Consider the following 13,551-nt stretch of genomic DNA (forward strand, 5'->3'; position numbering starts at 1 on the left):
TGGTCATTTAGATTTTTTCGAAGTTTCAGTCCCAATTCAATACGACATTGTATTTGAAATAGAACATTCACTTACTCGTTTGCACGTGATAGCAGTTTCCTGGCTTTTTAAGTAAATTTTGCCCAGCTGACTTAGCTAGTCTCAAAAGTAAGGATAATTGGGGTCAAAAGTAAAGCTATAGGCTTTGAAAAATAGCATTATTTTTCCGAAAAACTTTCTTCTAAAAACATTAAAATTCTTAAAAAGCTTCAATGTGCTTAAAGTATGTGATGTGTGGTTTTTGTGGTTCTAGTTTGTGCATGAAATTATGACAAGAAAGTTACAATAAAAGCCTTCAGTCACATTAATTTTTTGAAAAAAAGTAAGGCTGCATGCTTTAAAAATACCAATTGTCGAGCCTAGCATTGCAGCTAATGAAAACGATAAGTTAATTCAAAGGTTTTTGAAAATAGGGATGCTGACATTAAGATTTAGCATAAGCTGAAATGTAAATGAATTGAAAGGCGATAGTATAGTGGACAACCGCGTAAGGCAATCGTCTATATATTCTATACTTGAATTTTTGCTCTTGATGTATTGATGTTGCGTCGCCATCTTGCTTGTTCCAGTAGTTGCATTTAAATCAAAGACTTATTTGGTACAAAATTTTCTAATAGAAGCTCAGAGAAACACTTGATGAAAAAATGAGGCGACATGGGTTACCATAGACATTTCTTTATAACTACGTACTTGAGGTTAGAATCTTTTATACTTGCTAATCTGGTATAACTAAATAAAAAAAGGCCTTCGGATGGATTTATGCCTTTGCTAAAGAGGTATCAACGAGTGGTGGCTTTTAAAGATGTATCTTTATCACAAATACGTTTGAAATAATTTTGCTGCATAATTAACTATAAAAGCGAAGTATCTCCTGCGAGAATTTGCAAAAATACCCCAGTCACTTACTGACATACCCAATTTTTTAATACATCAATAAATTCTGTGAAGCGATAACACTTTAATCTCGGATTGGCAGCCAGGGGCTTATTAATTATGGAAATTTTGGATGGATCTTACACGAGAGTGCAGTTGGCTAGTGAAATTTATCTGAAACTCGCCATTCAAATAGCTTAATTCAAAAGCTTTTGCAAATCAACCTAGACAAGAAAAACATAGTGAAAAGCTTATTTTGGTTGACCTTTCGAGTTTTCGGTGAAGTTTCTATTTTCCATTGTGGGCTAAAATCATGAACTGTAAAAATATGCATTTTAGGATGGGGTCTTGTCAAGGTTGGGGGTTCATCGAGGGAAAGGGGGAGGATTTCAGGATATGATCTAATACCGTCTTCCAGCAACCGCAAATAATATCAAATAGCAGATAAATATGATTACCAGGAAGACTTGGAAAAGTATCAAAATACAATTGTAAAAGGATTAATACATTACATCTGATCCAAAAAGTTTTCAATCTACAATTAATTTTGCAAAGAAGTAACAATAAGAGCACTCTTAATTCTAGATGAAGCTTGGAGTCCCAAAACCTCACTGCCTCACCATTAACGACCTGTACGCCGTTTTGAGAAGATATGATAACATCAATTGGCAAATTCTAATCGAAGCTTCCCCACAAAGGCTTATATGTCCAAGAGATAATAGACACATAAAGCCCTGTTAAATATTTTTATCACTTTTTTTGTAGCCTCCCATATTGCGGTCTTAAAAGAATCCATTTAGGAAAATTTTAGCTTACTGGCATAATCTTCTTGTTTCTTTGCTTTAAATGATGGTGGTGGATTAGACCGCTTCAATTGTCCGTCCCTAAAATAAAAAAAATTATTTATCGTACAAAAATGTTTGAGCTTGAAAAAATCACAGTATGATAAATTGCAAATTATCAAATGATTTCTGCAGCTCAAGGAAGCTTTTCATCTTGGCTCTTACAACATTAAAACATAATAGTCTAGAGTATTCTCTAAAGCGTTTGGTCAAAATTGAAACCCTTCCTTTTAACGTTTTCTTTAATAGATTTTCCTTATAACCTCATCTTTACAAACACAGGCACCAAATAATGGAGGGCTAGGAAACTCGTGCTTCACTGGGAATGAAGAACACACCTTCAGGAAAAAGCTACAAAGATAGCATGTTTCCTCCATTTTAACAAAGGGTGCTTTTACGAGTAAAGGTTATAAAAAAAGGCAGGTTTGATACCCTTATATATTCATTTATGCCATTTACACGTTGCAAACGATGTAATAGCATTTAATAACAACATGCTCTCTTCGTCAATTTTACATCACCCTTCGGACATTAACGTGGATTGTCACGAAAGGAACAATACAAAAAGTACCTGGTGACTTTCCTATATGCCTTGATTCTTTTGAATAAAAAAGTGATGTAATAACATAGCAAAAGAAATCATGGTTCCTGCATGAATTGTTAGCTTTAATAAAGGGATCATTACTTACCAGACCAGATCCACCAATCCACCCTGTCTTGCAATTAGCTTTTTAACTCTGTTTGCAAACTGAATCGAATTTTCACCCTCCTAGAAACAGAGTGCATGTTAAAAGACAGAATGTAGATGAGTCGAATCAACCATGACTACATACTTCATGGACTGATCGGAAGTGAATGACCATGGTAAACCTTTTTTGATTTTATTGAGAATAATGCCCCAGAACAGAGTCGAAAGAACTACAAGAATGATGCATACATAATGAACAATTTCCTATTTATCAAGCTGGTTTTCACGCAATGAAACATGGACTGGGGCCATGCCCCCACGCCATTTAGCAAGATAAAGTGTTTTTTTGGCAAAAAATTTGGCGTCATTAATTTGCACTTGTCACCCCCCCCCCCCCCCTTCCACTTTCAAGCTTGCTTCGGAGCCTATGTAAATATCTTAGAGATTATTTCGGAAAAAGTGCTTTATACCATTCAGATCATATTTTCGAGCAGCTCATTTCATTCAAGTTGTTAGAGTTTTCTTCAAGGTACGGCTTTTCTTTTCCCTACAGGAAATCTCGAAAACGCTCTTTTCAAAGTATTAACCAGGCACCTTTCCTTTACAAATTACACCCTTAAAAGAAGCATGAGCATAATTACCTGTATCTGCATCGGAGGAAGATACCAAACATCGCAGACGATTGCCCAACTTGTTATCATATTGAAAATGTATTGCGCCATAGGCTCTTGCATGGAATTCCAAAATGCGTTTCCGAAGATGGGATCATACTAAAGGAAACAAATGTGGGAGATAAAATAAAAGTGTGACTACAGTTTGGGTAATCGCGTACAAATGGGACTGAAAAGCTGTTAACACAGGGTCGAATTTGATAAGATGTTATAGAAATATTCAAAACAGTCTTTAAAATGGAAGACGAGAAAGAAATTTCTTGCAATTATATTGCTTACTACAACGAAGCGATACCTATCTGAAATAAATCCATTTTAACCACAACTACCTTTAACATCACATTTGAAAAATTGTTCGTAGGGGGAGAGTGAAATGCAATAGGACAAAAGGAAAAACTTATTCTAGTAGTATACAAAAGCTTTTGGAAGGAAAAAACTGATCTATTCAAAGGATTTACGGTATGGGTATGTGGCCTGGTCCTGAATCTTCAAAGATTCAACGGAACTAGTTAATGTCATCTATGCAAAGTTACTTCACTTATATTATTGCTGTTTAAACTGACTAAGGTTAGTCATTCTATCATCCTACCTTGATCGCCACTGGATATATGACTCCGCCAACTTCAAAACTTCCTTTTTTAAACATCATCACCGAGGTGTTATTAATACATGTTCCTATATGAAAATACAAATTGTTCAGATTAAACCGCCCAGCAAATTGTTCAGTGCACAACCATGAAAATAGAAGAGTTGAAAAACAACCACAATTTAACTGCTATTAGAGTTCCATGAGAGGCCCAGTGAGAGTTGGGGGGCTTTAGGCTCCTTCATCCCTAGCCATTGCGCCCCTGTAAGGGATGATGTCATGAAATTTTACAATTTGAATCATATAACCTGAAAGAGCATCATGAAATACCTCAGATGAAATGTACAAAATCACTTTAATGTATTATACTATGATGAACTTTACTTCGGAATCTTTAAATGAACTTTGTATGACATCACAATTAAGGACTCTATGGAGTTTAAGTATCGTGTCATATGTTGGATATGATAAAGTCGAGAGAAAATCTGGCTATAAAAAGCCTCTAAACTGAATTTGACTATACCTTCCGGGAATATCAATATTGGCTTTTTACTGGCATCTTCCACGTGTTCCTTCATCCTAAAAAACGAAAACGTTAGAGGAACTTGTGTTTCTAACTTCATGTCAGTCTAACCTGCTTGTCCCAGGTATGTGCCAAGAAAAAGGCGATTCAGCCTAAAATCTCATAATGTTCATACTATTATAGTTATAGTTGACTCGTGCTATCGTTTGTGAAAATAGCAGGTGCAGGTGCATTTAAAATTATTCTTTCAAATGCTTTTCATTCAAGAAAAGCGGTTATGACAAAAGCAAACATAAGCAAACATGACCTATTGCGCTACGTAAGCATCCCATAATGCATTTTTAGACTGTCTAAAATCAATTACTGCCATTGTTTGGACCGTCGCCACGCTCGCAAAGGCCCATTGTTAGCAGTGAGTCTTTAAGCTTTTCGTCTGACACTCTTCAGAGTATAAAACGTCAGAACATAGATATGATGACATAGACATCTATGTTCCCATGTTCTATACTCTGAAGAGTGTCTGACGAAAAGCTTAGGTATGTTCTAAAATTATTGTTTTTCAAAACCATTTTTAAATTCTGTACCACAAAAAGATTGCTAATAGCGGCTACCATGAATCAGTTGGTTGATTCGCCCTGGATCAACGAGGGATTCTAATATATGCTTTACACTTTTGTGATTGGGTCAATAATCTGTGATAGGGTCTGACTGCATAAAAGAAGCTGAAACAGGCTTAGTTTGAAAGATCTTTAAGGCAGAAATATAGACCTAAAAGCATTCAATTCAAATACAACTGTCAATCTTTCATACGAGGTCCTGTGATAATATCTTTAAAATGGTGCAAAAAGCTCACCTTTGTACAACTAAATGTCTATCTTTGATTTCACTCCTTTCAAAGAAAATATGATGCTGTGCTTTCAGAAGAATTTTCTGAATGAAACCCATTAGGCCACCTTGCATTTGCCCGATCTAAAATAGGAAGAAGGTATGAAAAAGAATATTCTTCGTTATTCTTATATTCTCAGTATATTCTTTAAATTTAATTTATTTTGAGAATTTTATTTCGTGACATTGGATTCTCGTCGTCGTATTGCTTTGTTCCTGTATATCTTTCCTATGAAAAAGAAGGCGGACTGAAAAATATCGCGAGAAATTGACTGGAAGATCTGAGTGACAAATTTCGCAAAGGAAATGCCAATCACAAGTGATTAGCAACAAGAACGCTTAAGATTGACATGTTTACAAATAATGCGAACAATATAGTCAAGCTTGAAAGATTCGAAAAGATCTTCGCCATATATTAAAAGAATATTATCAACCATAGGCCAATTATCGTTTTTTCGGATTATACATGTTTGTTATGATTTTAGTTACCTACAGACAAACTTTATGCATGAAATGCTTATAAAGCTACTTACCAATGCGTAGCAGTTATCACATGTCAACAAAATAGCATCGATTGGAGACGTGTGATTCGCTACACAAATGCCACCACCTTTGGCTTTGTTTTCTCTAAAATGCAATTAAATTTGCTTCATTATCAAAGTTAATTTATTTATATTTATAAGAGCTGCAGACAGAATGAAAGACTGTACATGACGTCATTTATTTCAAGAAAAGCTATGGCGTCACAAAATTAAATACAGCAGGCTTGGATATATTAGTATTCACTGAAATGCATAAAGTAAGAGAATATGATTTAAGGACCACTTGGCTACTTATGGTGTCATTCATGTCTGTATTAACTGTGTTATCATTCAAATCTGACCTCTATGTTGTTTAATTCCCAACCTTAATCTCCAGTTTTGCAGCCAAGTTTAACAAGCATAAAATTCTGAAGGTTCCGAAACGCCACCTAGATTTATATAATCAGCCGTTCTGTTCTTCTTTAGGGTTACGTATGAAAATTGATTGTGCAGTGTAAAAGTTATTGAATGCTTTTGTTTCCATTAGGTTGGAAAGTTTCTACACAGCCAGCTAAAACTGGCACGTTTATAACGCAAAATAATACTTGGCATGAAAACATACTGGTTGTGGAAACGAACAAGAGCTGCTAAACCACGAGACATTATTCGAAAGGACACCATGGTCATCTGTTCACAGAAATATTCGCGAAACCTAAGAACACAAAAGTAAATATTACATAGATACTTTAAAATCATAAAATTGTTTAAAGTGGTATTCTACTAAACACTGGAAAGCTGCATGTTGTGACTGGTCATTATCAATCAATAATACTGCCATGGTCTGAGATATTCTTGAATAACTTCCGCTTTAGCTAATATGTTAAGCTACACAGGATGAGTATCACTTAACTATATTTTGAAATAATAACTAATTTAAAGACAAACGGTTAAACAAGTTGGTCATTGATAAATAACTGTCAAGAATTATCATTAATGTTATGTGATGTTAGAAACGAAATATGTACAGAATATTTTATTAATGGTAATTGTCAGCTTGAAAGAATGCAAACAGCAATTTCAGTCAAATATACAAATAACATGAATGTAACAATTTTTTAACTTGTCATTGCTGGTGTATTCATTTAAGCTGCAGACATGAATTGTGCTGTTTTAAAATACTACTAACGAGTGAATGTATTGAAAGCCTCCAGGAGGGTATTTGGTAAGATTACATTCTTAAAATGCAACAATGTTGACATATCAAAAGTTGCTTCCCTTCAAATATATAGATTTCATACTTTAAATTAAAGTAGACTAAGTCAAAAAGACCTTATAAAGATTTCCGTAGGCACATGGGCTTTGGGCTTACCTTCCTTGAGGTAAAATATTTACAATGAACAAAGAAGATGCCAGGGTGCTGATACCAACAATAAGGAGTGTCAACCTTGGAAAATAAATCACAATTCGGTAGGTAGCGGAAATAGAGAATAAAAATGACAGAAAGGTGACCAATAAATGTTTTAACTGCTGAAATATTGCAATTAAGCACATCACTCAAGTAAACACTGCATCTCTTAATTTTGCAATCAGCAAAACAAAAGTAACAACAAATTAGCTTGTTTATATGGTGATTGTTTATATAAATGGTAAGTCTGATAAATTAACCTTGATAAGGCCCTGCGCACAGTGAAAAATCATAAAATAATTTATTTTGATACTTTCATTCTGACATTCCCTTTTAGCATTATAATCAGTGGCGGACACTTGGTAAAATATTGGGGGGGCAAGCCTATTGTTTTAATAAGATGACGTCACATTACCCATTGTTTTAGAACAAAAGACCATTGTTCTCTAAAGTATTGGGGGGGGCGGTCGCCCCCCCCTCGCCCCCCCCAAGTGTCCGCCACTGATTATAATGTTACTGTTGTCTTTTCAGTGTATTGTTTTGTGTTGTTTTTACTTCCTGTTTATCATTTCTTTCATCATAAAATTTGGTGAAGCAAGTGAACAACCTATCTAGCCTTTTTCATTCGGACAAATTATAATCCTGCTATGTGTAAAAAGATTATAACAGCGCATTGTTTGTGTTTTTATTTCATAATATCTTGAAAAAAGAATGATTTGTTAGAATCTTTCATGAAAGTGATCTAATAAAGTTCTACCCATACCTTGTTGGAAGAAGTATGAAGTAGCGAACAAAAAAGCCAATCACCCAGACAACAGTCAAACGCCAGCTGTAAAAAGAACAGCAAATAAAATGATTAATTTCACGTGATTCAAATATCAGACAAGCAACATAAACATAACCAAGCAGGCTATGTTGGCAAACCATTGCTGACTAAGCTTGAGATGCAATTAACCCCCTCCCCCCATAAAAAGGAAATAAAGAAATCAAAATTTTTCAGAGAAAAGATGTAATCACTGCAAAAATTTGCACAAAAATCTACTGATTATAAGTCAATTGAAAATTCTTCACTGGCTAGAAACTGAAAGATGATTTTAGCAAGAAATAAAAACTACCTAAATTGAAAATTGAGTGTCATTCATAAGAGTGTGAAGATGACCTCTCAAGATGTCTAGCACTATGGTTACTTTGAGTCTGGTTCGAGAAAATTTTGAAACAAAAAGGGGTGATTTTTGGTGAGTTCAAAATCAATTGCTACAATGATCAGATCCAAGATAACCTTTTAGAGCAAAATCAAATGTTGGGATTGACTTTTTCTCATTAAAGATTTCAACTGTAATCTAGATAGGATTAGTTCCAGTGGACCAACATAAGCCTCAAAATTAAAAAACAATCAAATATAAATTGACATAGGAATAAACAATTGTCCCTGCGGAAAAGGGTATAAAGAAAGATTTTTTCAAATTCCTTAGGGCTTAAACTGGTGCAAGCCTTCTGACTCTAAAAAAATTTTTAATTGCCAAGTTCTTAGTGAGAAAAAATATGATGGCACATTTAACATTTACCTTATAAAATGGTAATTCAAGTTGGTTCTTGTCATCAAATTCCATGACTGTAATTCTGCCAAAAATTAAAGTAATGAAAATTATCTATGAAAGGAATGGGACTGGTATATGTGTAGAAAATCAATCAAAATAAGAATCACATTGCAAGATATTCCTACCAAATGCTCATGAATGTTATTGAAACACTTCATATAACTTTCTTCTCAAAGAATCAAGAACTGGGACGTCCTGTCTGAATTTTTATTCAATTTAGAATTCTCTGATTGCTCAAATCAGATTGAGTATACACATTTGCAGTTGTGGCAACTTGTTTCTAATTCTCTTTAAAAAGTGCAACCCTCTTTAAAGTGTTAATGAGCATGGTGTAACTGAGTGTAATTGATACTTGAAAATGTACCTGTATATCTGTTGTATGTTTTAACTCCTTTCATATTTACATCTCAATCTCCTCTATTGCTTCCATATCAGCATTGTAACTTCACCAATTAATTTGAAAAACTTACCTTCAGAATCAAATCTTTTAGTGACTTCATCTTCCATTATTACCTGTTAACAAAAATAAACTACATTAAGTACCAAAACTTTAGGTGGGATTTATTTTCAGTGAAGCAGCGCAATCTAAAATTAACCCCATCAAATTTTTTTGAAACCAAAATTTTTCTTACTAAATTTTTCAAATGCTAGAAAAATCTTGTTTTCCATTGATGGACTTTCAAAATAACAAAAACAATTTTTGTTTGATAATGTTTTAGTATTACTGTTCATCCAGGACAAATCAAGTTTCAGCTTCTGTCATCAACAAATAAGATATCCAGCTTATTGTCACTTTCCTCTCGTTCGCTCTCTACATTCAGAAAATTTGAGTTCTCTTTGGATTGAACTGATGCTTCTATTGGCTCTTCGTAATTTCTCTTAATTATTTTTTTCTAACATTCCAGTGCTTCCAATTTATTTCTAGAATATATATATATTTCTTATATTTCTTAGAATATATTTCTTAGCATAGAGTTTTCGATCTATGTTCTGACGTTTTAAACTCTGAAGAGTGTCAGACGAAAAGCTTTAGTTTACTAAATGTTTGCTTTTTTCAAAGCCATTTGCTTCCAATTTGGATGCCTCAATTTATTAACAATCAATTAGAATTTCTAATTCCCTTGTTGCGATTGGCAAACTGTGAAAGCTTTTAATTAATTTTTCTCCATGGGTTAGAAAATTAAATAAAACAAGTATTCTCTAAATAAGAGTTTGTGACATTCTTGCCGACACTTTAGTTTCATTTATTGGGCTGGCATCAAAATATTCAATTTTTTTCACTTTAATAATTGTGTTCCAGATAATTCTATGTTGAAGATAGAAATAACTTGCAGAAAGTTTTTTTATTTACTCACCAACTCACCAAAATATTTTCTTTCCACCGTAAATTTTAAAGTTTTCACCAAAATTTATACCAATATTTCAAAAAGATGATTTTTTCCACTGAAAATTAATCCACTGAAATTTTGGCACTGAACTTTTTGGTACTTAAAGTATTGTTATCATTTGTTACTGCTTATACATTTGAAAGACCAAGATAAAAATATTTCAATCTAAAAGACAATGTTTTAAATAACATTAGAACAATAATGAAAAAATTAGATTTAATTAGGATTCTAATGAAATCAAATAAGAAAAGTTTATCTCAAATTGACTTTTGTGTTCAAAGAAATGAGCTTGAAATTCAGTAGCCTCTCTGCACAAGAAAGTGTGTAAACTGTGATGGCCAAAGTTGGTTTACAGCAGTAACTACTTTGCAGTACCTTAAAAACATTTAAGCAATAAAGCAAAATAATCTATGAAAAAGATGGAAAAACATGAAAGGCCACCTTTGTTCAATGAAATGTTTTCATCTGATAAAAGAAAATACTAATCAAATACGAAGTGCTTACTTCCATTCCACATCGCACAAAGTCACATGAATCAGACAGGTCAAATTTTTTTTGCACCTCTTCAAATGACTTGTCAAATGGCAAAGGAGATTTTGGTCCTCTGTCTCCTTCATCTTGACTTCTATCAATTAAACCTTAAAGAAAGCAAAATTTGGTATTTGAGACACAATATCATTAAAGATATTAAATCCAGCGTAAATCTAGAAAAGAATCTTAAGTCATAACCTTAAATATGGGCATCTTTAAAATATAAATAATCATTCATAAGAAACTATAGTTATTGATTCTTTTTGAAAACATTATTACAAATTATTACAAATTTTCAAAAAGCTTGGCCGACACTATGGTAACAAAATCATAGAATGATCTGTTGAGAAGAACACAATCCACCTGTGCTTTATTTCTCCCCACCATTTGTTGATTTCCCACATTGCAATACTAACAATAGCATGATGCAGCCTATCAATCTGCTAGAATGTTACAAAATGTTATGCAAAGCATCTTCATGCAAGTATTTTTCCTAACTGAGACTAAAGACATTGCATTTCTCTTTTTTGAAAGTATTTATGTTTCATAAAGGTGTTTGTAAAACATTAAAATGTTTTATTGGCCCATTTGAACTGAGTCCAAGTCACTTGACCTTGCTCTTCTTTTTCTTATTTGACAATGCTTGATTTGCTTAAGGTTTGTAGCAAAGGTTTCCTGTTTTAACAAAAAAATATAACAAAAAAAATATTGTTATCACCAACCTGAACTGTTTTTTTTGTCTGAAAGGGTGATTGGTCATCAAACTGTCTGGATGCTTTTGTGAGGGGAGTGTATGTGTCAATTTTTTTTATTAACCGACTTCTCGGTTTATTACTACTGAAGCACTCTTGAGAAACCTTTTTTGATTTATTGAAGCTGTTGTGTTGCTGCATCTAACATGGTCAACAATTTTTCGAAAACTAAAGACCACTTCCCTGTAAAATTTTTGTAGGTACTCGCATCTCATTTGACAAATTTTCTCCCTTCGGCGTGGTCTACACTTTTTCAAACAATAATGTTTTTGCGTAAAATTTACATTTCTAACTAGGTATTATATGGCGTCAGTAAAATTTGCAAACTTTTCCTGCCGAAATTTGCTATAAGATATGCCTATTTCACCCAATTCATGCATTCAAATGTTTTGTATTGTAAAAATATTGACAAAAAGTGCTGCCGTTTTGAACAAGGTGGTGCAATACTTTTGTGAGGGGAGTGTATGTTTTAATTCTTTTTGCTAAGAATAAAGTGCAGTAGTACACCTCAGTTATAATATTCAAAATTTTAGTTTACACTTACCTCTGTCTGCTTCTTGTTCTGTCTGATTTGCTTGTATTTTCTTTCTTCCAAACTGCAATATCAAAACAAAATTATAGCTTGTTACTGATACCAAAAAATAATGTTTATGATACTTGACTTGAAATTACACCATGTCTGATGGAAACTCAGAAAGCTTATGGCATTTATAAGCCTTTGGCCAAAAAGAAGATTTAATTTTGCATAATTCTACTTGCTACATTTAGAAAATTCAGCATATAATTTAACTGGTGAGACTCCAAGCTTAATTACAATTTACAAGATTATCAATGTAATTTTATAAAGAAGAAGCTTAGGAGAAAAATTTCCTCCATAGAGCAGTCAAGCTAAGTGCTTTTTTCTCACCTTACCGTCAGATATTCAATATTTTTACTATGAATAGATATATAATAACCTTGAGTGTCGTTTCAAAGGTTCTCCCAGCTGATTTTCCCTCAAAATGTCCCTCAAAATATCTTCAATATTTTGGCAACGGGGCACATAGCTAGGGGGCTTATAAGCCATTCATCTAAATGTCAAAATGAAGCCATTTTCTGCTCCATATTGTTCGTACGTTTTTTTGGAAGTTGGCATTGGAATCAATCAGCAATTTCTTAACACTGTGATAAGGTCTGATTAGGTGGCCTTATCTCTTGATTTGAACTTCTAATGTCACAGCTGGCTGTCATGAATCAATTGTTGTTCCAAAAGGACGAATTTTCCAAACCATTGTATTGTGTAAAAAACAATTAATATTGACTGAGTGAGATTCAAAAGGGTAAAATTCACATAAAGGGTCATTTGATTTTTTCCAAACTTCACCAAAAATCTGCTTTTCAGAAATAATATACTTAAACGTAACTCATCAGCATGAATTAATCGCAATACTACAGAAATTTGTCTGCGAAGATGATGCAATACTCACATCGAAAACCTTTAGTAGCCATGCAATGTACCGTTCCCGCAGCCTCATAGAAACGTTGAGTGTTGCTGGAGCGATTATAAATATTGTAATAAATGCAAAATATGCTAGAAAATATAATATACTAATCTTTAAGGACACAAGTGCCCAATCTATTTCTGTACCCGACATTTTTCAGTCACTAGGTACAGTCATTGACAAGATGCGGACCAGGTACTCAGGTACTTCATGATCTTTGGCTCCAAAGTTATCCTGCGGTATCCCGCACTCCTGCGTCATGCTGCGGTTCATGTTGACTGGCACCACGATACTGTCCTTCGTCCATTCACGTGTGAACTTCGATGTATGGACCCATATGGACCCATAAAAACGTCCCATGTTCCTGTATACTTTCTTTTTCGAAAATCCAGTCCAAATAACAAAATCTTTGCTTCTCATTTTCGGTCAAGAAACACTTCGTAATATCCCATTCAGTAATCGTTCAGTCCCTTTCACGCATAATCTAGCGCATCCATTTATAATACCTTGCCCTTTTGGACTCTGCAGTCATAACCGATGAAAAAGTAACAAAAGAAAAAAGTTGACTTACAGATATTAAAGAAAGGATTGTCTTTGGGAGCCGATTACGGGAAATGGGAAATCTGTGTAATCTTCATATACACAACATTTCTTAAAGACTTAGGCATGTTCTTAGTTTGTTCAAAAATCAAAAGGATGTAAGTTAAAACAATCACAACATGAAACTATCTACATTTAACTGCAGAATAAAATTTGATTGTGTAATTT

At 33.6% G+C, this 13,551-nt stretch overlaps 1 protein-coding gene across 1 annotated transcript; it reads right to left on the minus strand.

Annotated features, from left to right (window-relative positions):
- Positions 1-694: 694 nt before the first annotated feature.
- On the minus strand, positions 695-13,488 carry LOC135696334 (glycerol-3-phosphate acyltransferase 3). Its single transcript, XM_065215706.2, has 15 exons — positions 12,769-13,488; positions 11,847-11,898; positions 10,524-10,657; positions 9,102-9,144; positions 8,599-8,653; positions 7,797-7,862; positions 6,998-7,072; positions 6,251-6,340; positions 5,641-5,734; positions 5,076-5,191; positions 4,223-4,278; positions 3,703-3,788; positions 3,084-3,212; positions 2,444-2,523; positions 695-1,796 (listed from the first exon to the last, which is right to left on the minus strand). The coding sequence occupies exons 1-15, from the start codon at positions 12,934-12,936 to the stop codon at positions 1,709-1,711; spliced, it is 1,332 nt and encodes a 443-aa protein (XP_065071778.2). The 5' UTR covers positions 12,937-13,488; the 3' UTR covers positions 695-1,708.
- Positions 13,489-13,551: the final 63 nt, after the last annotated feature.

The sequence above is a fragment of the Rhopilema esculentum genome, chromosome 14 (genome assembly GCF_057945365.1).
Source record: "Rhopilema esculentum isolate cy_ngs chromosome 14, ASM5794536v1, whole genome shotgun sequence".
Lineage (NCBI taxonomy): Eukaryota > Metazoa > Cnidaria > Scyphozoa > Rhizostomeae > Rhizostomatidae > Rhopilema > Rhopilema esculentum.